This window comes from Sciurus carolinensis, chromosome 15, assembly GCF_902686445.1.
Source record: "Sciurus carolinensis chromosome 15, mSciCar1.2, whole genome shotgun sequence".
Classification (NCBI taxonomy): domain Eukaryota; kingdom Metazoa; phylum Chordata; class Mammalia; order Rodentia; family Sciuridae; genus Sciurus; species Sciurus carolinensis.
In genome coordinates this window covers 15594444-15621202 of record NC_062227.1, presented here as the reverse complement: position 1 = coordinate 15621202, position 26759 = coordinate 15594444, and the positions used below count along the sequence as shown (strand labels likewise).

The 26759-nt window shown below is 39.7% G+C and overlaps 1 protein-coding gene across 2 annotated transcripts; it reads right to left on the bottom strand.

Annotated features, from left to right (window-relative positions):
* Positions 1 to 945: 945 nt before the first annotated feature.
* Rab12 (RAB12, member RAS oncogene family) lies at positions 946 to 24958 on the bottom strand. Of its 2 annotated transcripts, none has more exons than XM_047526658.1 (6): positions 24435 to 24958; positions 11696 to 11756; positions 7859 to 7997; positions 4621 to 4743; positions 3815 to 3919; positions 946 to 2159 (listed from the first exon to the last, which is right to left on the bottom strand). In XM_047526658.1, exons 1-6 carry the CDS (start codon positions 24919 to 24921, stop codon positions 2046 to 2048), a joined length of 1029 nt encoding a protein of 342 aa, XP_047382614.1. In that variant the 5' UTR covers positions 24922 to 24958; the 3' UTR covers positions 946 to 2045. The 2 variants fall into 2 exon arrangements, with proteins under 2 accessions (XP_047382614.1, XP_047382615.1); XM_047526659.1 differs by having other exon boundaries at positions 4621 to 4710; positions 24435 to 24953.
* Between the last annotated feature and the right edge of the window lie 1801 nt (positions 24959 to 26759).

The window sequence follows — 26759 nt, the reverse complement described above, 5'->3', positions numbered from 1 at the left end:
AAAAGGGAATGCCAAGGTGACACAGCAATTAATAACTGAAGGCAGCGGTTACTTCACCATGGCTCAGGGAACAAAATGAAGAGGCGGGCTTAGACTGAAGGCAGGGCAGACCCCTAAGAAGGGGACAGTCTGGAGGTGCTGGGATGGCCCAGAAGGTGAGATGGTGAGGAGCCAAACTGCTTAGCAAGAGTGGAGCTGGGGGTTCCACAAGAAGCTAGATGCTAGGTCCCATATGGCAAGCAAGTTCCTTTTTCCCTCCCAAATTTCTCCCACCAGCAGATTTTAACAGAAAGAACAACAGGACTTGGCAAATATGGTTAATGTCACAGCCTCAACATCACAGAACAGGAGGGAGAAGGTAGGGCTGGAGATGAGATAATAAATAACTGGCACAATCAATCATCAGTTGTTGATAATAAAGGTACATACATTTAAAAAAAATCTTTTCTTGAGGACACAGCACACATACAGGCACACCAATTTAAGCGCACAATTTGGTGGCATTAGTCCATTCACACTGTTGTGCTCCACCACAACTACCCATCTCCCAAAACGTTTCCTCTTTCCTATTAGACACCACTTGCAGCCCCTCCCTGCCTGAGCCCCGGGCAACCATTCCTCCTGTCTCTATGAATATGACTACGCTATATACTTCACAAAAGGGAAATCACATGGTATTTGTTCTACGATTATTGGTTTATTTCACTTCCCATGTCTTCAAGATTCAGTCACATTGTACCATGCGACAGGCCTTTCTTTTTGAGTTAAATAATCCAATATTTGTATAAATCACATTTCATGTATCTATTCTTGCTGCCTGTTTTCCACAGTGGAGGATGCCACGCTTTTCTCACTTAAAACTTTCAAAAAGATACATATGTGGAGTTTGTGAAGAAAATTAACATATGCTTTAAAATTAAATTACAAATAAATGTGGTAACCAACTGTCATTCATAAATACAAAATTTTATTTGCACTTCATTAGTGTAGAAAGACCACAATGCTGCTCATACCACAACACTCAAGACACGCCAAGTTATTCAAATACATACTTACTTATTTACCTTGACTAAACAAAACAGTGCAGTTTAATAAAAGATATACCAAAGATAGAGTTCACAAATTCATTATCAGACAAAAAAAAAAAAAAAAGGGAAAAAAAAATCAAAAACAAAAACAAATATTGAACACAGTCTATGCTTAATAGGAATAGGCTTCACCGTAAAGGGGAAAAGTTTTATCATTACAAAGATACAGAATGTTTAGGCAAATACATGTATGTTCTTTGATATAATAAAATGTATCTCTCTAAAATTCCTTTAAACAGGATTTGTTTAGGACAGCAGCGTTGTTTTAAAATCTTTTTTCTATAGTTTCAAAAACACTTCTTTCTTGAATCTTGTTGTTCTTAAAAGCATAGGGTACATCTATCAGGAAACCATGAGAGATTCTGTGGCCTCAGGACCAAGTCAAATCCAACCTCTAACTAGGAATATCCTATCATTACAGAACATTAATAAATAACCTTCAACAACAGCTATGAATGGAGCTTTGCTTTATGGCAGAAACACTCCAAAGATGCTACAGCTGGGGAAATGTCTTGTAAATAAAGAAAAAAGCACTTAACATAGTTTATTTTTTCCTCAAAAGTCTTTAGTTTTACAAATTTTCTTTAAAACAGTAAGCAAAGCACCACATTCTCTCTTCTTATCAGAATATCTTCTGTCCTCATAGTATAATTAACAAGGACAATTATATTATTTAAGAAACATTATACCTTTCATCTCTCCCATTCTTCATATTAGAAGTACTATGTTTCCCAGTGTATGTACACTAGGGATGAAAGAAATATAATTTGGAGGGAAATATGTAATTTATAACCCAAACTTACCCAGGATTGCATATTTGCATATTTACAAGTTAGTGTATAGCTCTGACTTGGATTACAAAGTGCGAAAGGAAATTGTCAAAATGATTGTAGTGCAGAATAGAATGTTTTTTCCCCTCTTCAGGAATCATTTCCACCTTGTCTCCAAAGTAGCAAATCAACAGCATCTGACATGCGGTCTTGGTGGAGGCAATTCCGGTGGGATTTCAGGTTCTGGTTGTAATGAGAGAATGCTATTGGACAGCTCATTCCTTAAAATATCCAGAGGCATCTGAAGGGTATGAGAAAACAAATACACTTTAACCTTATAAGAGTTTTACAATCTCTTTATAAATTGTATGATTATATATTTAAAAAAAGTGTTTTATAAAGCTCTCTGAAAGAGATGTGGTTTTATGGTAGAGGTCCTGGGTTCGATTCCTAGCACTACAAAAATAAATAAGTAATAAAAATAAAAAATAAAACTGTAGTATAAAGCTCTATGATCATCAGAGGTTGGTTAGACAAATGAAATAAACAACATAGCTCAGGGCACTCCAACTCACAATATGAACACCATGTGACAGAAGAGACCAGATCAACTTCCTCAACATTTATTTTCACAGAACCCAGAGTATCATGAAAACTTGCTTTACATTTTTTAATAAATGAAAGAAATGGTTTGCATTCTAAAGAGTTATATGCTTACTAAAGAAAGTAATAACCTCTGTTGGCAATTATATAAAAACTATTGTATTAGAAATTTCTGAATTGTTCAAACTGAAAAATTATAATTGTTGGGGCTGGGGTTGTGGCTCAGTGGTAGAGTGCTTGCCTAGCACGTGTGAGGCACTGGGTTCGGTTCTCAGCACTACATACGAATAAATAAAAGTTCACCAATGGCCAATGAAAATATTTAAAAAATAATTATAATTGTTGGCATCTGCAATACAAGGAAACTTGGACTGAAAGTATTCGGAAAAAAAAAACTGCACCTACACTGAACATGCAGACTTTATTTTTCTTGTCGTTTTTCTCTAAACAATACAGCCTAACAAGTATTCGCATGGCACTAACACTGTATTAAGAATCATAATAATCTAGAGATGATTTAAAGTATATGAGAGGCTATGTGTAGGTTCTATGCAAATACCAAGCTCTTTTATATAAAGGACTTATATAACCATGGAGCCTGGTACCTCAGGGGCCCTGGAACCAATCAACAGCAGATACCAAGGTGTAAACTGTATAAATACATTTAAGTACTTACTAAAAAACTTTAAATGCAGGCCTACAGATGCCTGAAGAAAGTACTATTGCTCAGTGAAGTTATCTAACAATTTCCTTGCAACTGAGCATTACCAAAGTCTCTGTAAAGGACAGAGGCTCCTATAGGGAGTAGGGTGCCAAGGCGAGTGCCTGGGGGCTCTCCTCAGTGAGCAAGTCTGTGTACTTTCCTAGGTCTCCACTGTCTATATTGAACTTAATCTTGTTGGAAAACAGGAAAAAAGAAAAGCAAATGTCAAGCAAACATGGTACTTAATTCATTCTCTTGCAGTGCTGGGAATGACACCCGGGGCTTTGTGCATGCTAGGCAAGTCCTCTTACCACTGAGCTACACCCCAGCCCTTCATTCTTTATCTCAACTTATTTTTATTCATTTCTGCAGTGCTAAGGAAGGCCCCCCAGGGTGTCATGCAGGTGAGGCAAATTCTCTTCTACTGAGCTGCAGTCCCTCCCCTTCACTAAGGACACCAAAAACCCCTGGATGAGAAACAGCTATGTGGCAAGTTGTCTATGCAATTAACAATTACACTCAGTTCCTGAACCTAAGTAAAACCACCGAACTTTGGTTTCGAAATGAAAAATTCTCAACATATTAATAGCAATAAAGGAAACAAAAGGTTTTAGATGAAATCCTTCCATGATATAGATTCTTTTCCTTACCTTTTTCAGAATATCGTCAACAAGTTTCAGAAATATCTCATCCACATTGAAGTTGTCCTTGGCACTTGCTTCACAGAATCGCATCCCAGTTATCTGCTGTGCAAACTGAAAAGACACACATACCTGTTTTCTCTGTGTGAAGCACAATACAGACTAGTGTTTGTGCATTAGGCCTGGCTTCTGATGGGGAGCTATAGCCTTTGGGCTTCAGCTTTAAGGGAAGTGGGGACTAAAGGTCTGTAAAGACCCATTTATGTTCAGATATTAAGATCACAAGTACAGCAAATTCCTACATTACAACACACACACTCGTGTGTGTGTGTGTGTGTGTGTGTGTGTGTGTGTGTATCAAACATAAAATCCCTGGGATAACATTAGGATCTTTAAGTTGAATTACATGCCTAGGTTTCTAAAAATATAATGTTTCTGATGTTTAAAATGTGAATATCATTTCTTCTCTATGATTGAATCCTTAGCAAAAGTCAAAGAAGGTGAAAATACATTAGAGTACCAAGAAAATCATGAAAGAAATTTTATAACTTTATAACTTAAAAAAAAATGCTTTTTGGAATAAGATGCCAGCTTTGATAATACTGCAAGTACATAACAACATGCTTTCTTTTCCCCTCCAATTCAAAGTGAATTTAAAGGAGCAGAGAGAAGAAAAAAGCAAATGGGAAGGATGTGATTCAGTGACCATTACTTGACAATTATTTTGAAATTTAGAAGAATATGCAATTTATGCAAAGACAGTAAGATGCAGGATGTGGGAGCCATGGTTTCTCTGGGGATTCCCATTCTCTCACCTTTTCACCTTGCTGTCTGGTGATTTCTCTGTCTGTTTCACAGTCCAACTTATTTCCAACTAAGAGAAGTTCAGCATCTTCTGAAGCATACTGTGGAATTTCAAAGGCGGGCACTGTCATACACTAACAAAGCAAGGGTAAACCAGTACAATATTTGTCACTCATTGACTCCTGTGCTCATTCTCTTCTACCATCTGTGAGCGTCACCTAGGACCCAGGCAGAACTGGTGATGGACAGGGCTCACAGCATTTTAGAAAGTACCTTGGTGATAGGCTTAAAAACCACTATGCTCTTGGCCTTTGACCTAACATTTCCCAAGACTCTGTCTTAAGGAAATGATTTGAAAAGTAGGCCTACTTAAAATGGTCATCAATTGAAAAAGTTCAACAATATGGATTAAGAATGAAACAAAACACAGCCATTAAAAAAAAAAAACAAAAAACCCTATGCTTTGGAAGAGCAATTAATGACAAAGGAAGGCCCTTAAGACAGAACACTTGTGAAATAAGCAGAATGTAAAACTAAATATTGAGTCCAGGATTTTAAGTTTATCTCTGTGCTTTTCTTGATTTTCCAAATTTTATTAATGAAGTATTATTAACTGATAATCAGGAAAAAAGTCAAGCCACATTTGTAAAATTTGTAAAAATATGTAGGCACAACAGAATTTTTCTTTAAAAAGGTTAAAGTATTGGGGCTGGGGAGATAGCTCAGTCGGTAGAGTGCTTGCCTTGTAAGCACAAGGCCCTGGGTTCGATCCCCAGCACCAAAAAAAAAAAAAAAAAAAAAAGGTTAAAGTATTGAGTAACTCATTTGAATTTGTGTTTCTAAAATTATTTGAAACAGACTCCATCAAAAGACAGCTGAATTGTGTGGCCTCGGTGAGCTGCGTGACCAAGCAAGGTGTCAATGCTTGGCACATGGTGAGCACCCAAGGAATGACAGCTCTTATACAATGGTAAAAGGCAAGACTCAAGAACCAAGGAGAGGTAAGCTTTGGAGCACACATCCTTGGCAGATTCACAACCTCCAGTACCTAAAGGGGCCCTTACGATTTAGGGAATTTCTTCCTTTTTTAAATTTTGTGGCTATACTGGGAATTGAACCCAGAGTTTTGTGCATGCTAGCTCGGCAAAAGCTCTATCACTGAGCTATATACCCAGGGCTTTTTATTTTGAGATAGGGTCTCACCACATTGCCCAGACTAGTCTCAAACTTGCAATCCTCTTGCCTTAGCCTCCTAAGTAGCTAGGATTATAGGTGTACTTCCTTTGGTTTCATATTCATCACATTAGTTTCAGAAATTTTACACTACAGTGAGGACTGTCCCTTTCTACTTTCCTTAGGAAAACACTATGAGGTTTCTAAAACCACTCCCTTGCTCAGTGGGCCACAACCATCTGCTCAACATTTACTACAAAAAGGGCCTACAATTGTAAATATGATTTTCTGCAGTTCAGAGCATCTCTCAAGGACCTGAGAGCCATTCTCAGGAATGTAACCATCAGTCTCCAACACCTAAGGGACAGAATCCTATCTTTGATAACTGCCATCCAACAAACACAACTGGCCTAGACCAATTTGTATTATGCAACCCTTTGGATTTTTTCTTTTGACTATGAGACTCCTCCTCCCCTTTATTTACTTTTTACATTGGCTTTGAAAATCACTAATTCTGAAAGTTAGGTAGGGCTATACATTATTAGTCTCCTGTTAGCTTTGCCGTAGATACATCTGACATTTAGGTTATGATGCTAAAGTTTTGCCTAGTTTACTTTTTCAGAACTTGAAGGACTTTTATTAAAACCACCAACCCTTCATTTGGGCTTGCACAGGTATCTGATAGATGACCTTTTGATGTCAGGAGGCTGAAAATTCTATGCTTTGATAGTGCTAATGCATCCATTTTATGAATACCTATCCCCTGAAGAGCCATGAAATTTCCTTATGCACATGTAGTCCATTGATGACCTCACCTCCATGCCTTAAATCACTCTGCTGCTTTACCTCACAGATATTCCCAAGCTATATCCTCAGGAAGGTGATTGAGACTAGGGTCTCCTTCATGCTTGGTCTTTCACAAAACTTGTCTTAGCGATCAGCATGCTGTGCAGCTGGCAAAATGGGACTAGTTAGGTAATACTTGGGCATAAGGAGACTTAGTATCCAGTGACCTAGGTCAAGTGTGGACTGAGATGAGGGCAGGCACCTCACCTGGGTCTCCTTCATTTTTTTTTTTGGGGGGGGGGTACCAGGGATTGAACTCAGGGGCAGTCTCCTTCATTTTTTTTTTTTTTGGGGGGGGGGGTACCAGGGATTGAACTCAGGGGCAGCCTCGCCATTGCTGAGGCTTTGAACTCATAATCCTCTTGCTTCAGTCTGCTGAGCAGCTGAGAGTGGGCTTTTTGCTTCATGTTGTTAAGTCTAGTTCTTAACATATTTCAAAGAGATACACATGAAAACACTGGAAAAGAAACTTCTTCAACATCATCAGTACAACTACAGACAAAATACAAGTGGGTTTCCATACAATCTGTAGATAAAACCCAAATTTGTATTTAGGTATGCTTGTTAAATAAAGGAATTAAACATCAAATTATTTCATAAGGGGAAGAAAACTCTCAAATTATGGTCAGTTCTATACTAACACATCTTGCCCCAAATTGCTCTGCCTTCTAAATGAGCATTTGGGGTACATATCTCTTAGAGGAAAACACAGTTTACTTCAATTGTGCGGACATAGGTTTTCTGTATAAAGTCAATCATGAATTAAAGGAAAAAATTATCTTGTTCAAAAAGAGGCTCCAAAAGACATCTATGATGAAAAGGGCAGATGTCCAGCCGAGACCCCAGGACAGTGCACAGGCACCACGAACAAGGCCATCTCCTCAAGCAGCACAAATGAGCATCCAAGTACCCTTTCTGCAGAAACATGAAAATCCTGTATCCAAGGCCATGGAAGCAACTGGATATAGTAGAATGAGCATGTTTGGGCTTTAAAAATCAGAGAGTTCAGTGTACCAGTTTTATTATTATTCAGCTGATTCTGGATGATTTAGATGTTCACTAACTCATTTATCACACAGAACTAAATACCTACCTCGAGGATTGTGACGTTAATCAAATGATGTTTATTTTGCAAAATCAGGCCCCTCCTTGCGTTTCCCTCTTCTTCCTTTCATAATGATTGATACCCAAAAATAGAGTTCACATTGGACAGAAAAAGGTGACATATACCTTATCAATCATCTTCATCCATTTTGGCAAATCATCAAATGTCTCCTTCTTAGTGATATCATACACTAATATGATCCCCTTGGCACTTCTGTAATAAGCTGAGGTAATGCTGTTGAATCTCTCCTGACCTGCTGTGTCCCTAGGAAATAGCAGCAAAAATCAGTTCCCAAACAACAGTCAAAGCAAGCAACTCCACATTCCAGGGCAAACATGTATTCTGTTGCTTTTTCTCTATGAGGAAATATGAGTAACATACACCTATTCTCCTCCCCCTTAACCATTAGGAAAAATTCAGGCTGACTTAACTATATGAGATACAAGGTATCTTTGCCCGTGCATTACCAACTAAATTGGATGCATTGCGCTGGATTATAAAGAGGGATCAACAAACTATCCAGAATAACCTTCTCTGAAAAGGCAGAGAATCAGTCACAGGAATGTTAACACCACTATCAAAATATGTGATCATTTGTTTTTTCAAAGTAAAACATAGTAATGAGCTTTTTAAATATGGCATTTCCAAAGCAATTCCGAATAGTTCTTTTCCCCATTTAAGACCATACCCTAAATTCCATCTTTTTGTGCTTGACTTTGAATATTGGCAGTGGAAAAGCATGTTCCTTTGAGAAACTATTCCATATTCCCAAAATATCTGGGTTGAGAAACTCTTTATTTTCTATTCCTCTGAAAAGCACCTTTACTTATTTTTCTTATACACTCAATTATATGTTACCATATAAGGCCAAAGGATAGGGTAAATGAAATGTTCCCATTCAACAATTATTTGTTGCACCGTAAAAATTCCACATTAAATTTAAATTTCACTACAGCCAGCATTTTCCAAGTTAAAAAATTCCTGCAATTCTGTTTTGCCAGCTGGGTATATAACAATGCTTGAACAATGCAAAGTTCTTTTTTGCTGTATCTAATATGTTCATTTAAATGATAAAGTCACTAATTTGCAGGGCAAAGACCAATTTTAGCATATTAAATGTTCCACTTCTTTCAAGCAGAGAATTAACTGAGAACACCAGTTGAAACAAAACTCCTCAGCAGTAAAAACTGGGCTGATAGGATGAAGCATTTTAAACCTATGTTTCAAGGTAGAAGACATAGTTCATGGCTTTAGTCCATTTAAATACAATGACTCCAAGTTCAATGTGAATAATTTCCAAGACAGAATTTGGATGTAAATTCATGAAACTATATGCAAGTCAATACATTTTAGCAACACTTACATTCAAGTTCTTATGTACACTCATGTAGAACTACATGAGGAGAAAAGAGAAAAATGGCTCTTTTTTGACCATAAATATTTGAGAAACTGAAAAATGTGGAAATGACAAAATGTGATACAGAACTATGACAAAGACAATGGCAGCTTTTGGTATTTAAACTTTTAGGACTCTCTCTAGAGTGAATATTTGATTAGATTGGCTATAAACGGAACTTACCAAGAAAAAAAATGCATTTGTTTAACAAACCTCTTAAAACTGACAGGTGATGTGTCTGTGGGTGGACAGAGTGGGAAAGAGCTTGGCTGCTATCAGCTCAGCACAGTTCCCCTGAAGAGCTGTTTCTGACTCCACTGTCTGCTCCCACACCCTCAACCAATGACAGTGAAACACAACCATACAACTGCGACAAAACACTTTACAACAGCACACAGATGGCTCTTTTCTCTAAAACAAGCCATGCATACAGGTCGAGTGTCCATGAGCCAAAACCTAAAATGCTCCCAAATCTAAAATTCCACACCTGACCTCAAGTGACAAGTTGTAGTCAAAATGTAGGCACACTAAAAATAGTATTTAAAATGACCTTCAGTCTATATGGTTAAGGTGTATATGAAACATAAATGAATTCCATGTTCAGAATGTGGATCCCACCTCCAAAGTATCTCATTATATTTATGCAAATATTATGAAATCCAAAACATTTCTGGTTCCAAGCATTCTGATTAAGGGACAATCAATCCACATTTTAAATAAGTAATAAAAATGAGAACCAAGATTTCATATCTCCCTTCATCTACTGCATAGCAAAAATGAAGAGAAAGGTCTTTCATCTTTTTTTTTCCTTTGTTCTTTTTTGCAGTGCCAGAACCTTGCCCATGCTAGGTAAGTTCTATACCACCAAACTACACCCTAGCAATTTTTTTTTAATCTTTTAAATAAAATATTTCAGAAGATAAAAAATCTTATTTTGAGTAATTATATGATTAACAAAGTGGCTGGAATATTGTGGATATATGATTCACTGTTGAAAACCCCTTCAGGAAAAGACAAGTCCTACTTCCTAATTGAATCACTGGAATATTCCATGCAGAAAACTTGCAAATTGACCTTGCAATAAATCGAATGCATCATCTCACTGTTCCTCCCTTCATTATTCTTTACCAATGTCATGTTGACAGTTGATTAAGCTAGAGGAGTGAAAACTCAAGAAGGAAGCAGGAGAGTTGTTGTTTTGAAGAATGCTTTTACATTCAAGGGGAAAGTAGTCTGAGTGAACCAGGTGGTCCTGGAACCCCACCATCACTCTCTTCTCTGTGGACTGGAATTCTGAAGGAGGGCCCGCCTGCATCAGTCAAAGGCACTGCAGTCAAACGCCAGATGTATCCAGTGCCACTAGCACAGTCTTGGTGGTCAGAGTTCCAGGGAAGCACCTGCACATTTACACATATTTTGATGGGTAGCAATGTACAAAAAGAACTTTGCTGCCTTTTCAGGGGCTAGTGTAAGAAATACCCACTTTATGTTATTCACTATTTAGATTTGACTTTAATGTTGTGTAATCAAGTCTAAAACAAAACACAACACAAAATAAAACCCTGAAGCTCCTCAGTGTGGGTTATGGAGTTGCAGATGGCCAAATGAAGATATTACCTCAGACACCTCAGAAGGCGAGCAAGGCTGGCTCAGCTCCAGTGGTGCCCCAGACAGGGACACGGATGAAGGATGGAGACATGGCACTAACATTCAAGCGTTAGATGACCGGCGATGCCACAGATGAAGCAGCGATTAACGAAGATGAAAGCAAACACACACAGATGGTGGACAGACAGTCAGAGCTGAGGGTGACCTGCCGAGAGGAGTTAGTAGGCTGAGTGCACTGCACCGGTATCATGGAAAACACAACAGCATCCTCAGCACAGCTCGGCTGTGCCATTTCTCAAGCTCTAGCAGACCAGAGCCTATCCTTTCTTCCAGAGAGGTCTCTAGCAACCTTATACACTTCTGAAGGCTACCCTTGGGCTGTTAATAGAGAAGGGAAAGTGGTGAGCACTGAACTTGGTTAAATGCAGCTGGTTTGGTCTCTCTTTCTGATTTGAGTCGAGAAAGGAGCTTCTTTTCAGGAAGGAGCCTTTGGATTCACTTCTGGCAGGCAGAGGGGACACCTACAGAACACCTAGAAGGGGTGTGGTGTGCCTGCCCACACTGCCACCCTGAACTGTCCCCAGGTGGTGTGCCTTTGCCTCCTGCCAATCTGGTTGTGAACACAGTGGGCTCTCTTTGAATATTACCACACAAAATAACTTTAAAGACATGGAGACATGCATTTCAGCCACCATGTTACTGACGGCAGTTTTGAGATTATATCAAATGATTTAAAAACAGAGGTGTAAAGGCTCCCAACTAGCTCTCACGAGAGCAAATACAGTCTCAAATAAGGAGATGCTGCTAAATTCTCCCATGGAGGAAGTGCTGTTCATCTGATCTGACGAGGAGCAGAAAGTAGGGGAGGTGGGCCAGCTCACACAGTTCATTTTAGTAGACAAGCATATGGACTGTTAAACACACACGGCACACTACTGGGGCATACTCTGCCACTTACCAGATCTGTAATCGAATTTTCTTTCCTCTTAGTTCTACAGTTTTGATTTTAAAGTCAACACCTGGAAATAAAACAAATAAATATGAAGAAAAACAAGAAAGATACAGTTGGTCATTTAAAAAAACCTTTTTGTTTTGGTACATTACCACAAAAATAAAAGAACCAGCATCACAAAGTTCAAGGTCAGGGCTGAAGTGCATGAGGATCTGCAACTCCGGGTCATCCTCACGTTTCACACACAACTGGCAAAGTCGACACCTGTTGCGTTTCTCCTGAACCATCTATCTAGCATCTGTTCACAATATAATTTATGACTACCACAATTCAGCACAAAAGTCATTTAAAAATTACACTTAATAACTGCACAAGCAAATGATGTTCTCTTGGGGAAATTTCCTAGAGGGAACACTAGAAACAACCTTGATTTCAAACTGCCTTCACCTGAATTTGGAAATTAACATATTAAAATTTTCAGCACTCACAAAAACTTTGATGAATATAAATGAGTTATTTATATACTACCCATAGAAAGAGGGAGAAATTGTCATTAAATTTACTTATACAGATTAACATATCAAGTTTAATTTTTATTCATTTTAATGTTATTAATAAAGTCATCATGCATCATCTTCCCTTTTTAATTTGGCCCATAAAGCTTCAGACACATTGTTTAAAACTGATTTTTTATTTGTGTATATTCCCTTATATGTCTTTTGGTTATAGAAAATTTACATATTTCAAGATAATTTTTTTTTAAACAAAATTTTCACAACTAAGAACAACAAAGGGGATGCTGACTGAATGTGAGCACTAGAAGCAGATTCCCCACAGGTTCTACTTCCTAACTGCTTCCTAAGGGGATGACCACAGCCACTGACAGGAGGCGGCCCATGTGTCAGTGGTATGGTGGCAGCAGCAAGCATGGGGACCATGCCTGTCCCCTTGACCCTTCATCTGAGACATGAGGCAGCAGTAGTCAGATGAGTTCTGGGTGAAGAAAGCCATGTGACTGGTTTTATAAATAGTAACACACTGTAGACACTAGTGCCAAAGACATGTTTATAGCCCTGTGGGTGAAGGGGAGGCCCTAGTCTGTACAATAAAGAAAAGTTGCACAAATACAAAACAATTCAAGATGACAAAGCCAGAAAACTTGAATACATTTCAATTCTTAATCCCCCATGCCAGATACAATTTCAAATGTCATTGGACGAAAGCTGGTTCACTCAATTTCACATTTCTGGAGCTGATTTGCTTTACAAAGTCAAAAGAGAGATTGCCTTGAACCCTTGGAGTGGGTCTGTATACAACCAATATCCTTGAACAGAGTTCCTTAACCCTCACTACAAGGGAACAGCAAACCTTAAAGTGATGTCTCTCAGACCCAAGTAACAGTGAGGAGACAACTGTTATGCTCTGCTTTTAAAAAGGAACAGCTGAATGACAAAATGCTGCCAGCATGATATTAACCTAAAGTTAAGATTTCTTTGCTGCTCTGTTACTTTGCAATGGAATTTATGGACAAAATTCATATTACTACAACTGTTATCCTATTGCTCCTTTATTTCCAGATACTTCAAATAGGTTGGTTTTTAAAATTTCAGTTAAGAGAACTGTGACGTTTTAAAAATTTGTTGCAGTGGCTGCTATCTTACTGAAAAGAACTGGCAGGTGATACCTCTTTGAGCTGGGCTGGCCTCCAATCAACCAACAGAATCCCTGGAGACCTCCGAAGTGGATCCATGGGGTTTTAATTATGCCTTTTTCTCAGCTAAGAGTTGTTGAATCTGAATGTGTGGGACACTCTCAACCAACATGAACCAATTATCAATTTTCAGCAGTCCTATATGAGGATTATTTTTGAAACCACCAAGTATAATGAATAAAAATAAAATGACAGGACATTAATGCTCAAAATCAGAAAATAAACAAAGGTCACCTAATAGTAAATAGAATTATGGATCTCTTTATCCAGCACAAAGACGATCTAGTTTAAGTGAATAGGTTAAAGACAATAACATCACTACCAACAACAGTGGCTAAGTATAAAATTCCATAAAAGAAGAGAGCACATTAAAATAGTTCTCTCTCTTAAATGCAATACCCAGTATCACATCTAACTGCCCCTAATAGTGTGTAATGACTGGAAACTTGATCCAATTATGGCTTGGAAACATACCTTTGTATCACAGCAAAACAGTTCTAAAAATCTTCTTACATCAAAAATATTTCAGTGTAATATTTGTAATACTAGTGCAATATTTGTAATACTAGAGTATCATGGAAATGACCTCAAAAACACCAGCTTTAGGAAAGGCCAGCCAGAACACAGACCCTCATTGGGGAGCAACTCCTATGAAGTTTAGGGGATCAAGGGTGGGGCTCAGTAGGAGTCACTGGGTTCAATCCCAACACCCCTCCAGTTGCAAGAAAAAGACAAAAAGGGACAAAAAGGGTATCGCCTTTATTTCTATCTATAATCTTGTTGAAAACCATTGTCCCACAAGCCTCTTGACTAACAGGGAAGCAAGTAGTCTTTGCCATCCTACCAGTCAATGGGAACAGTCCCTTGTCCCAAAAAGCTTAGTCATACTGACCTAAATGAATACACCATGCACTTGGCCATTAACTGCCTTTCTTTCCTGTTCTCTTTTTAGGGCACCTCTGTGTCTGCCCACAAACCTTTTAAACCCTAGATTTCCCACTGGAACCCTTCTCCAACCATGCCCACTCCATAAACCCTAATTCTTCATCTATGTCTCCAGCTTGTGGACCTGAACTCTTCTAGGCCTTACTGCATAGATCCTTCATTGGTCTCCCCCAAAGAATATGTGCACCCTAAGGATCAAGGATCTTTGGCCCCCTGAAATCTAGGACATTGCCTGGATTCAACAGCAACCCAATGAATTGGATGACTGGACCCCAACCCCTGCCCCAGCACTGTACTCTCCATCAAACACTATATATGCATGGAGAAATGCAGAGTATTTTTGGAAAAATTAAGAAACTTCAGGACTGATTAATTTTTTTTTTTAAAAAGGCATGATCAGGAGACAGGGCGGACACAGGTGGAATGAAGAGCGACGGCAGCAATGTTGTTGTGTACAGACATTATTTCACTTCTCATAACTCTTTAAAGGGGCTGTCTTAATTTATAGGCTCATCCTCTCCCTATGTACCCTTATCCCAGTGGATTACTATCCCATCACTTAGATGGAACAGTGGTCCACTAAATAGATTATTCTGGTAACAGAAGCTTATCCTTCTTTAAATTCACCAATTTTATGGAAGCCTTTCTTATATTTTAATGAGGCTTCCATAAAGGACCCAGGTTATGGTGTTATCATCCCTGTTATCAATGGACTTAGACCACTGTATTTGAGTCCGTTTGACTTATCTTTGACCTTAATTTCCTTAAGCAATAGGACAATGGATATCTGTTAAGCACTCTGTCTTGCATCCAACCCAGTCAATACTCCCAGCAGCCCAACAAGATGGGCACTATCACACCAACGGAGGAAGAAGACACTAGGGCAGAGACTACACAAAGTAATTTGCCTACAGTTAAAGCGAATACTAGCAGAACAGTAGAATCAAGATTCAAGTTTATACCACTGCTCACAATGAAAGATTGTTATAGCAAAAGTCAGATGGGTTTAAGAAAAAAAAAAAAAAAAGAAATGTGAAATATTCTGCAAATGGCCCATGATCATAATAGCTCCTAAAGAGAAAGCTGTGCCTTCCTCTTAGTTGTCTTTCATAAATCTCACAAGAGTATGAGGAACTGGTATACTTAGCAGTGACAGGACTACTCAGTCATCCTCAAGACAAACATTTCTAAAACATTAGTTTCTTTTCTCTGGGCCATAAGAAGTCACAAAAATGAAAATAGAAAACACGTCTTTTTTTTAATATATAATCCTTTCTAGCAAAAACAATGCTATGGCCTATGTCTGTGAATACAGTGGAATGTACAGCCTCCCTTCTTTTCTTCTAGGCCCATTTCCCTTCTCCCTCACCAAAGACCTGGAGTCTGCACCAGACCATAGACTTAACACTTTCAAACAGCAGGATTCTCAGATTCAAGTAGGTCTTCACTCCAACAGTGGTTATGAAATTACTGCTAATTTTCAGTAATCATCTACAGTAATCATCCTGTTGGTACAGTGGCCTTTCTTCCAAGGATGTATCTTATATAATGTTATCCAGTTTGGGACATAACATTTCTTAAGGAGAGAATTTTAAGCATTTTAAGTGAGTTGACAATGAGAAACTAAATTAAGAAATGAGTCAAGGTCATACAGATAGAGGTGAATCTAACATTATGAAACAAGTGGACTGAATCTGAGGCCAGTGATCTGCCCAAACTGTACTACCTAGAAGAATGCAGATTGAAAGTGTTCCTTATAAAGGAAAAGGCAATGCCAATGTATTGCTTCCAGACCTATCCTTCAATTCCTTACCACCCCCCACAAAGTGCCCTAATGAATGATAAATACATATGTAATATGTTTTTATTATCTGGCTTTTCCTAGGTAAACTGTGAAGATTAAATGAAACAGAAACTTTCTATTCAATGAAACGGAAACTAGTTTAGTATTATAATTGTAACATATTGCAATCATCTCACAGGCAGGTACTATTGAAATAGTAAAATCACTATGTGTCATTTCAAATGCTAAATAGGCCAGGATATCACATGTTCATCAAAGTTTAATAAGAACTACCCCTTTCATTCCAAGTCAGGCAAATATAGACTACCTGGGTCTGTCTCTGAGATGCAGAGGCACAAGAAAATAGACAGTCTTGCACTTGATCTGAACACATACACAGCACAGTTGGACTGCATCAGGCAGGGTGAGATTGGGAGCTCTGAGCACCTGCTCCACCTGGAGACCATCACATCTCAAGGACAGTTACATTTTCTTGGAAGTATACACGTATGACAGAATTTCAGAGAAAGGTGTTTGTTGCCTTCATAAATAAAAAAAAAGCATTAACTTTTTTGGTGTTATTCTAAGAAATTAGTGTGCATTATCTCACTGCAGTGCATTCTCTGAACTACTTTATGAGGTAGAGGTTATGACTCTCCCCATTTTATAGATGAAAAGTTGGAAGTCAGAGAGGTTGGCAGGCTGCCCAAGATTGTGGCCCTGATAAATCTTTAAAGTGAGGATTTTAACTGGAGCTATCTGCCTCTAGGGTGCACTCATCACATTCACCACACAGATAAGAAAGGAGCAGAGAAGGGACGTGGATATGGATACATACTTAATGCCCGAAAAAAACTTTGCTTTGCTAAGCAAGTACAATATACAGTACACACACACACTTCCATGGTTGGAAAGCCAGATTTAGTCTCTGCACTAGGAAGCCGTCTTCTCACCTTAGCTAGAGAAAGATTCTATCTGAAAGGCTACCATCCATCATTTCCAGCTCTTGATCAGGAAGGAAAGAAAATATTAAAAGAGGGGAAAGGTGTGTATGAGGGGTGGAAGACAGATGCTCAAACAGTGGATCATGAACATATTCTTCATATGCAAAAAATACTAAAAAAAAAAAACCAAACAAACCTAATTTTAGTACCACTCAGAATGGGTCCACAGCAACACAGGGGCTGTCAGGAAGACTGTAAATTTGTATATTTCACCAAGGTCATGAGCTTCACTTTTGCTATTTCATATTCACCTGCATACATCAGTATGTATATGTAAAGGATAGAGTTTTAGGGAGGGAAGTTTCAGAGTTTCTACATTTATAGTGCAAATGAGGAGAATGATAAATAACATTTTCTGGGCCAGGCATCTACGACACTGTATCCCCATTTATTCCTGTACCATGAGAAAGGAGAGCAGCGTAAGCCTCACTCCCCCGTCCTCTATGAATGAGGATCCTGAGTTAAGTCACCTGTCTAAGGACATACTGACAACTTGTGCAGGGGCTAGAACTGTAGCCTGCCTGCCTCCAGCACCTATGCTTCTTACCCACACCACCCAGGACAGGAAAGACTGTGGTGGCCAAGGAGAAAGTTGTGTTTTACTTTCAGAATGAAAAATTAGATGTGAATGTTTGATTGTGGGTGTATGATTCTTTAGTCCATCAATAGAGGGTTGGGCTTACGGAAGGGAGACAAAGCTAGTGAAAAATAGTATAGCTCCTCACTGACAGGAGCCTGTACCTTCACCCCATCCAGGCCTGCAGCAACCAGGCTTCCTCACTAAGGACTGGCAACAGGCCTTCCCTGTCAGTTCCTTCCTTACAGACCTGCCTGAGGTAGTTCATTTTGTTTTGTAAACAAAGAAGGTATTACATAACCACTGCAAATCATGAATAGTGGAATCCATCAGATTTGGGGGAGAAAAAGGAAAAAAAGGTTTTCTGTGAAATATATAGTGTGTATTAAGCCTGCATTGTGCTTCTTGGTTTTAAAGGATAAGGATTAAAAATAATAATAATAATCACACTCAATTAAGGGTAGTATTTTTGGTCCGTACTTTTGGTCTTCGAAATACTTTCCAAATGTCAAAACTGTGTTACAGAAGAAAAAAAGGAGAATAATCGGTTTCTTCCTCTGTTGAAGTACAATAGTGTTCACCTCTTTTCCAACATTTCATTATGTCTCCCTCTGTGACTCACTTCCCTTCTTGAAAGGGACAAGCCTATAAACCGGGACACCTTAAAAAATGGCTAGTGGAATGGTGTCTTACGTAAATATAAGAACCTCTTAAAAAATATCTGAGTAACTACTGTAGAAAGCCATGTTTTCTTTACTAATTCAAACCAATACTCAATTGGAACAATGTATCTGGCACCCAGGCTAGAGAGTAATTTGGATCTATCATTCTCAAAGGAATCTATTTCCCTTCTACAGCAGGTTCCAGGATCTACTAACAGATTGCTTCTGGCAGGATCCACAAACTGGAGAGAAGGGCCATCTCTAAGAATGTGGATCTCTATCAAGCATGAGGAAGCCTCTCCTCTTCACTGGGAAACAGTGCCTGAGGAAGGCACAATGCACTTGGAGGCAGGACTTTAGATTCCCATTCAACGTAAACAAGTCACACCAACTAAATCTTCAAACTTTCTCTGGAAGTTACTTAATTCCACAAAAGGGGACACTGCACAAGTCTGAGTCTGCATTAAGTTCATTAAACAAACCCAGTCACACAATGCTCAAGCTCACTCCTCCCTGAGGCATCCCATTAATCATTCTGGCAGGGGAGTCTGTGAAGTTCTCTCCAGAAGGGGTGGAACAATGATACTGGAAGACTGTGGTGTCTGGCTTTTGGAGTGGGAATTCTGGACAATTTTCTCTATGTGAAAATTCTCTCTTAAGTGAAACTCTTGGGCAGACTGGTCATGGCTTGGAAGACTGCACATAAATATAGAAGAGCAAAATAAAATACAGTCAAGAATTAGACATTCATTCTGAGGTTTCTAACACAAATCTCTGCCCCAGGTTTCCAGAATGAAGTAAAAGCAATTTCCCTTAACAGTCATTCTACTCCTTCCAGGTAAAGAAACTTGTGACAATCAATATTTTATCCATCACGTCACCTAACATTCTAGGGCAGACCCACAGATGGCCATTTCCAAAGCAGACTTAACATTCACCTATTTCTTGGATCCCCTCAATTCTGTCAGATCAACTGTTGACTTGGTTGAAAGGGAATGACCTGCACCAACCTCTTCCCCAGCAGGCATACCACCCACAGAGGCCCCCGCCCTCAGAACAGGCACCCTCATCTCTATAGAGACCAAATGGGACAGACAGGTAAGGATACTGCAGGGTCTATGGCCAGTAACTCAGTTAAACAGCACTATGAAGTACTGTTATCTTCTAAAACTAGGCATTCTCAGGGGCCATGTAAGGAAATTTAATGTTCTGTTGTAAATGACAAAAGAGGAAGAATATTCTCAGAGGAAAAGTTTAAAAATGTTTTAATTCTAGTATCTTATCTTTTGCGTGCGTGCATGTATGTGTTATTTATATTTATTTTGGTACTAGGGGCTGAATCCAGGGGCGCTGAGTTACATCCCCAGTCTTTTTGTGTCAGGTTCCTGCAAAATTGCTAAGTGCCTTGAAACTAATTCTCCTGCCTGAGTCTTCTGAGTTGCTGAGATTACAGGTATAAGCTATCATGCCCAGTTACACATATTTTTGTTGTTCTTCATTTAAGTTGTCATTTTTAGAAAGTTGGTGACAGTCAATTTTTATTTTTTCCGCAATATTGCTTCTTGGGCAAAGTAAAAATGGCAATTCTATGTTGGCCCTTAGCATTTAGGAAATTTTATTGCCAAAAAAATAAGAATTCTGGTTAAGACAGCCTTATAGCAACTTTTCCTATATTTTAATATACTTGTTTTGGAAAATTTGGGGAAACTTTTATAAATATGTGAAAGGCTTATATTTGAATGATAGAATATATGTTTAGTATCCCCTATCCAAATGTTTTGGATTTTGGAATATCTGCATATACAAATGAGATATGGAAATTACATACAACACAAAATTCATTTATGCTTCACATACACCTTACAATAGAGCCTGAAGGCAATTTTATAGTATATTTATGGTGTGCCTGTGTTTATGACTGTGATTCATAACGTGAAGTCAAGTGGAGATGTTTCCATTTGTGGCATCATGCTGGTACTCAAAACTTTTGGATTTTCAAATTAGGATTCTCAACCTGCTTAGATAAAAAATGCAATTCTTTTTTTTTTTTTTTTTTGCGGCGCTGAGGATCGAACCCAGGGCTTTGTGTTTTCGAGACAAGCACTCTACCGACTGAGCTATCTCCCCAGCCCAAAAATGCAATTCTTAGAGCATTATTCTGCCATGCAAAAGCCAAGTGACAAATGATGATGGGGTGTTGTTAATATAGGTCAACTGATACTACAGAACAATTACATCACTATCTTCAAGGGCAAGGACCAAATTAGAAATCTAAAAAGGGTTTGAGTGTCTTACTTTATGTGTGTGAAGCATCAGTATTTTCAACAAAGGAAAGTCAATTTAAATCCTAAAGTGATCTAAGGAAGAGACAGAAACTCAGTTGCAGGCCTGCCTACTTGCTGACCAGCTGTGACATGGAGTAGATTTTATCTCCCTGAGACTTTGTGTCCTTATTTGTGAGCTGGGGATGCCTTTCGGGACTGCTGTGAGGTCTTCTGCCCGTACATAGTAAATGCTCATCAAATAGCAAAGACTACAATAGCATGTAATATTTTATATTCACAGATGACCAAATTACTTTTCCAAAGTCACAAACTAGTAAATGGCAGAGCCTAAAAGCAAGAGCCAAGGTTCTTCAGTCTTATTTGTTTCTTTTAGAATGCAATATTGTTGGAACAAGCTGGGGTTCTACCTGGTAAAACCATTTCACTCTAAAAAAAAATTGACAGCTTCTAATAGTTACGTAGAAATTAGAAAAAAATCATTTTTATGCCTTATTTTGAAATATACTTTTTAAAAAGCTTATTTATGCTAAATCTAATAGAGTCAAATAGGAAAAAGAAAGACCAAGAATTCAGAATTGCTAGATAGAAATGGCTTCTGTACATTCTACCCAGAAAGTAATGGCATGAATGTACACATGCACACATGTACCCAGGTTCACAGTAGTAACAGTTAAGTATGCTTACAATACAGGTATTGCTAAATGAAGAATAAGTTGGGTAAGTTAGATACTTGTAAATTTCTATAGTAAACTAGTTTTTTTTTTTTTCATCTCTTATTTTTTAAAAAATAACCTGTCAAGTTATGCTAGTTGTATCAGACTAAGTAATTCAATTCCATGGATACAAAATCCATTTGAAAATCATACTCTGTTTAGATTATTTCCATTAACTAGAACAGTGATTAAAAATAATCTTTGTAGTTTTTCATACCCTTGTGAATTTAGGGTATCCTTCAAACCAAACCAGTTTCTGATTTGATTGAGAATACCAAAAAAAAAAAAAAAAAAAACAAAAACAAAAAAACCCAACATTTTGCTCATTCATCATTTTACACAATAGTCCATCATCCTCAAATCCCTGAGGATTTTCAAGATTACCTGTTACAGAATGCCCAAGGAACACACATTCACTTTCAAATGGCACTTAAGGAAATACTTATCTAGCTTCTGAATTACATATGCCATTGCTTCAGCAACATGAGGCTGGACACGCATAGGGACTTGGTTGTTTCCAGGCTGTGCTATCATGAGCAGCAGACATCTACAAGCCCTGACAGAGGTAAGGCAAAACTGCCACCACCAAATAGAATCTTTTTTAAGTGGAGTTCACTCTAGTGCATGGAGATAAAACTGGAAAAACCAGACTCAGAAGGACCCTATGAGCTAACCGCTTAAAAGGTAGTTACAATTCTACACCACACCCAACACTGTATTTAAATAACATTTTTCTAAAGGAATGTGAGGAATGAGTTTTTTTTCACAAGGTTCCAATGAGGAAGGCTTCTCTGACCAGTTCTTACCCTTAGTCCCAGATAGGAGGTGCATTTAATAAGGAGGTTCCTTAACTGTCCCATGGACATCTGTAATATTTCCCTTACTCACCTGTAATTACTCCCCATGAGCTCGGACTCTTCCAGGCAAAGCCCATGTCCTATTTACCACTGAATCCCCAGTGAGCAGAATAACACACAGCACACAGTAGGTGCTCAACAAACAACCTAATCACTGGAAGAGAAAAGTGACTCAGAGGCAGAAAACTTGAGGGAACTAGTTAACTTTCTTAAAATGTGCTCATGTTCTGGACTGGGCCATGGATTATCTTTTTTCTCTGAACTTTCCATAATAAGAGACATTTACTGAATTAAGTACCATAGGCTATACATGAGGAAACAAAAATCGGCAAGAGGAAAATTCAACCACACCCAGTGTGGGAACATAGATATTGGGATCTGTGTGTGTATTTATGTTTGTTAAGGGAATATAGAAACAAACTTTTGGTCTCCTTGCCTCTGGTTTCTTGCTCATTCCCAAATATTCTATGTAATACCAAATTAATTTCACTGTCTTCATGCCAATGCCTTAAGAAAACTTTACTGTTCCAGATTACCTACAGATTACCTACAGGACAGGCGCATGCTCCTCCGGATGACAGTCTAAGCCTCCAAGCATCCATACCGATGTCCCTCCCCTAAGGTCCTAAGGAACCTTTCCCAGAAGTGAGGGTGCAGCTCCACTGGACGTAGGTGAGAAAACCATTCATTATCTCACTTCTCACCCATTCTAACGCAAATTTCACTCATCTCCCAGTTCACCCACATGCACCCACGTCTTCACAGTGATCCACCCATTAGCACCTGCATTCATTTCTCTTCAGTACACGATGCAACTCATCTCAAGCTTATATGTATGTGTGCAGCTATTAAAAATGAATAATTCTGAATTGCTCTTAACTTTATGCCAGATATGAATATAACAAAAATTTCATTTCCTGTACTCTTATGATCCAAGATTGGGTATTTGAAACAGCAATAATCATGCTATTGAATTTTAAAGTAATGTCCCCAAGACTAAAATTTTAAAACAAACAGGATGTTGACAGCAAAATATTTCCAAAATGATCGATTCTAAAAAACTATTACAGTAAGTTCTCAAAAAGAAAACAAAAAATACAAAAATTGGAGGTTTAACTTTCCAGTGAGACAGTTTAAATGCAATACTGTTGTGATACCTGGCAAATTTAAATCCAATTCATCTCAAAACTGGAAATATCTCTAGTTACAAGTCTAAAAATATGTATCAGTAGGTGGAATGATACTTTTTATTCTGTATACCAAATCTCCATACTATTCAATTTTTCTTGGACACCCCCAACATCTCTTCTGCCTACCATTAAATATGATTGTTCCTTATTCTGAAAAGACAACCCCTGCCTTTGGCAGTTTTTAAGGGATTTTACACAGAAACAACTGTTGTCCACACCCACATGACAAACTTCAATGTCAAGTCCTGTAAGTCTGAGTTCATTAAAAACATTTCCCTTGTAGTTTCAGGTTTAGGGTCTGAGGATATTAACCTGGAGCCTTACTGTACTGTTCACTGTATTGAAGGGATCGTCCCCACTTTCGCCAGTCACCGGGTTATCTGAGGTCAGGGATAAATACAGAAGTCCCTCTGCCAGGCATTTGTAGTTAAAACAAGGAATTTTAAACTTCATTTCAATGCATTCAAGAAAAAGGGCTCAAAATGAGAAAATAAACCCTGGTATATTCCCCTTCACAAGGCAGACCTAAGAGGTTAAAACCCTCTATCAGTGACCTAGGAGAATTGACCAAGGAGCATCCCGTCGGTGAGGGTCCTTTAGCTTTAACTTCTTTCCCTAATTTCCCTTCTTTCCCTAATTCCCTCCCTGGCAACTCAGTTTTCCTTGGGTGAGTCTTGGAAGGGCTGGGAGTTTCCGCGGAGAGACGGATGCATCACTCTGACCTCCTCCTGCCCGGACCCGTGGAGAGCGCAGGAGGTCGCCCCAGGAGCTGGTAGTCAGGACCCCGCTTCCGACCCGGGAGGCGAGGGGCGGGGGCCAGGGACGAATCTGCGTGAAGAGACCCAACGAAAATCTGTCTGGCTTAGGGAATGGAATCAGAGGCTTCCACGAAGATCCCAGAGTTCAACGAGAGGCCCATCCTCCAGATGCAAGGCTAACAGGGGCCCTAATGCTGAAAAAAGGCCCACAGGCGCGAGGAGAAACCAGGCCCACAGGCGACCCGCCGCAGCTCCCTTACCCACGGTGGACTTGCAGGCCTCGCAGAAGGTGTCGTCCGTGAAACGCTCCATCAGGCTGGTCTTTCCCACCCCGCGGGAGCCGATGATGATGACCTGCAGCTTGAAGTCCGCCGGCCTGGGGGGCTGTTTCCTCCGACGCGCCTGGCCCCCGGACAGCGCGGGGGAGCCCGCGCCCAGGCCGCCGCCGCCGCCGCCCCCGGCCCGCCTCTGCAGCGCGGCGCCCGGATCCATGCAAGCATACGGATCGCGCCGCCCGCCCGCCCCCCGGCCGCGCGCCCCGGGCCCCGACGACCCCTCGGCCTCCGCCGCGCGCGGGGCCTCGGCCCCGAGTTCTGCGTCCGTCCACTCGAGCGGCCCCGGCGGCCCGCGGGCTCCGAGCTGCAACTGCGCTGCCGGCCCGATCCCCACGTCCCGCTCCCCGCCGCCGCCGCCGCCGCTGGGAGAGGAGGAAGGGAAGCAGCTACTCCGCAGCAGCGGCAACAGCATCCCGGACGAGGAGGGGCAGGAAGCGCAGGCGCGGAGGGGCGGGGCCGCGAGGGGGCGCACGCGCGCCCCCTGCCTCCGGGAGGACTGCAGTCCTACGGCTGCAGGCGGCTCTGCTGCCTTTAGGCTTTCTCCTATCCTCTTCTGCTCTTTTCCTGCTTCCTCTCTTTCGCCAGCTCTCCCTTCCCTCTGTTTCGTTCTGTGGGCTGTTTTGTCTTTTCTGTTTCTTCCATCCTCTTTTCACTTCTGTCCCTTCTTTCACTGTGCACAGCCCCAAAACACAGTGCACTTTTATTAGCTGTCTTTCTCTACACTTTCTAGATAGTCTCTTGAATCACTCCCCTAAGCTCAAGGTCTTGCGGGGTCCCGCAAAGGTCCTGGAACGCTAGTTCCTTGTCTAGACCCGCTTTCGTGCATAAACACCGCTTAGGAGTGGAAGCCTACGAGTACTGTGTTACTGCTTGGTCTTTCCGTGTCTCCTCTGTATTGCACTTTCCACGCAAACACAGGAAATGGGTTATCTTAACTCCATTGCTGAATCTCAAAGCGCAGAAGTTTTTATTCCGTTTAATTTTTAAAATTTTAAGTAATAAATGGCATGCGCCTTTCGAGAAGCAAGTGAGTCAACACTCAAACTGGTTAAGAGATTGAAATTCTGAAAGTTTAGGAATTAAGGACTCGGTGGTGTGTTTTGCCATTTGTATTTGAAAGGATTTGTGCATACAACATCAGTGTTGATGCCTTGCCAGGGATTTGTTTAGCAAATTCCTCAGCGTGAACTTGAGCACTTCGGAACACAGGGTTCTAAATATGATAGGAGCTGGCACACTTGCCTAGAACGATCACGTTGCCCACCAAATTTCAGCTGTATTTAGAACTAGATTTGGTAACGCATAGTGCGTGTCTGTTTCACTACAAACCTGATCTGTAAAAATCGATCATTGCCCCCAAGGTGAGTTGGAAGAAGTTTACATTTATAAGGGAAAGATTTTTGCTTTGCAAAAGCAATCACAGTATTACAAATGGAAAAATGTTTTAACAGATTTGGGGGGGGGGTAGGGGAGTGCTGCTGGAGATGGAACCCAGAAGCAAAAACTCTACCACTCCCAGCACCACAGGTCGTGGAACTGATTCTTTTGTGGTCCATAGGAATGAGACTAGTAACCTGCTCTTCATCTAGTTGTCAGGCAAAACCAACCAGTAACCCTTGTAGTCTGTTATGAATCCTAATACATGAAATAGAAGTAAAGAATTAATTTGATACATGCATGATTTTTCAGGAAAACTGCAATTTCACAAAGGTCATTTTAAGATTTTTAATTTGATTCATTCTGACTTATAGTATTGCCTGTCCTAATAGGCAGATGAGTGTGGCATGACTTTCAGGGCTGAAGACCCTCTTGCCCCAAATGACATATCATTCCTCCACTAGAATAATTAAAAATTAAATAGCAGAGTTGGGGTAGTGTTCCCTAGGGTACAGTTTTAAGCATGTTCCCTGCTTTAAACCAATGATCAAGTTCACCCCAGAATGCACTAGCACCTACAACTGTGCCTTATACATAGAAGTCAGTGAGTATTGCTGGAAACAATGAGAAAGTGAAATTTTCATAGATACACGTATTAACTGTTGGCTCCCTAGAAAAGTTCATGACTTATGCCAAATCTGCAGCTGCATAGATCCAAATGTCACACTTTTAAATTACTCTAAAACAAAATGGCCTTTTTCCTCATGACACAATGAAGAGAAATATTTCAAATATGAATGCATAAAATATATTTACATTATAGTAAGAACACCTGATTTGTACTTGTGAGTTTGGTAATAATTCATGGAAAGA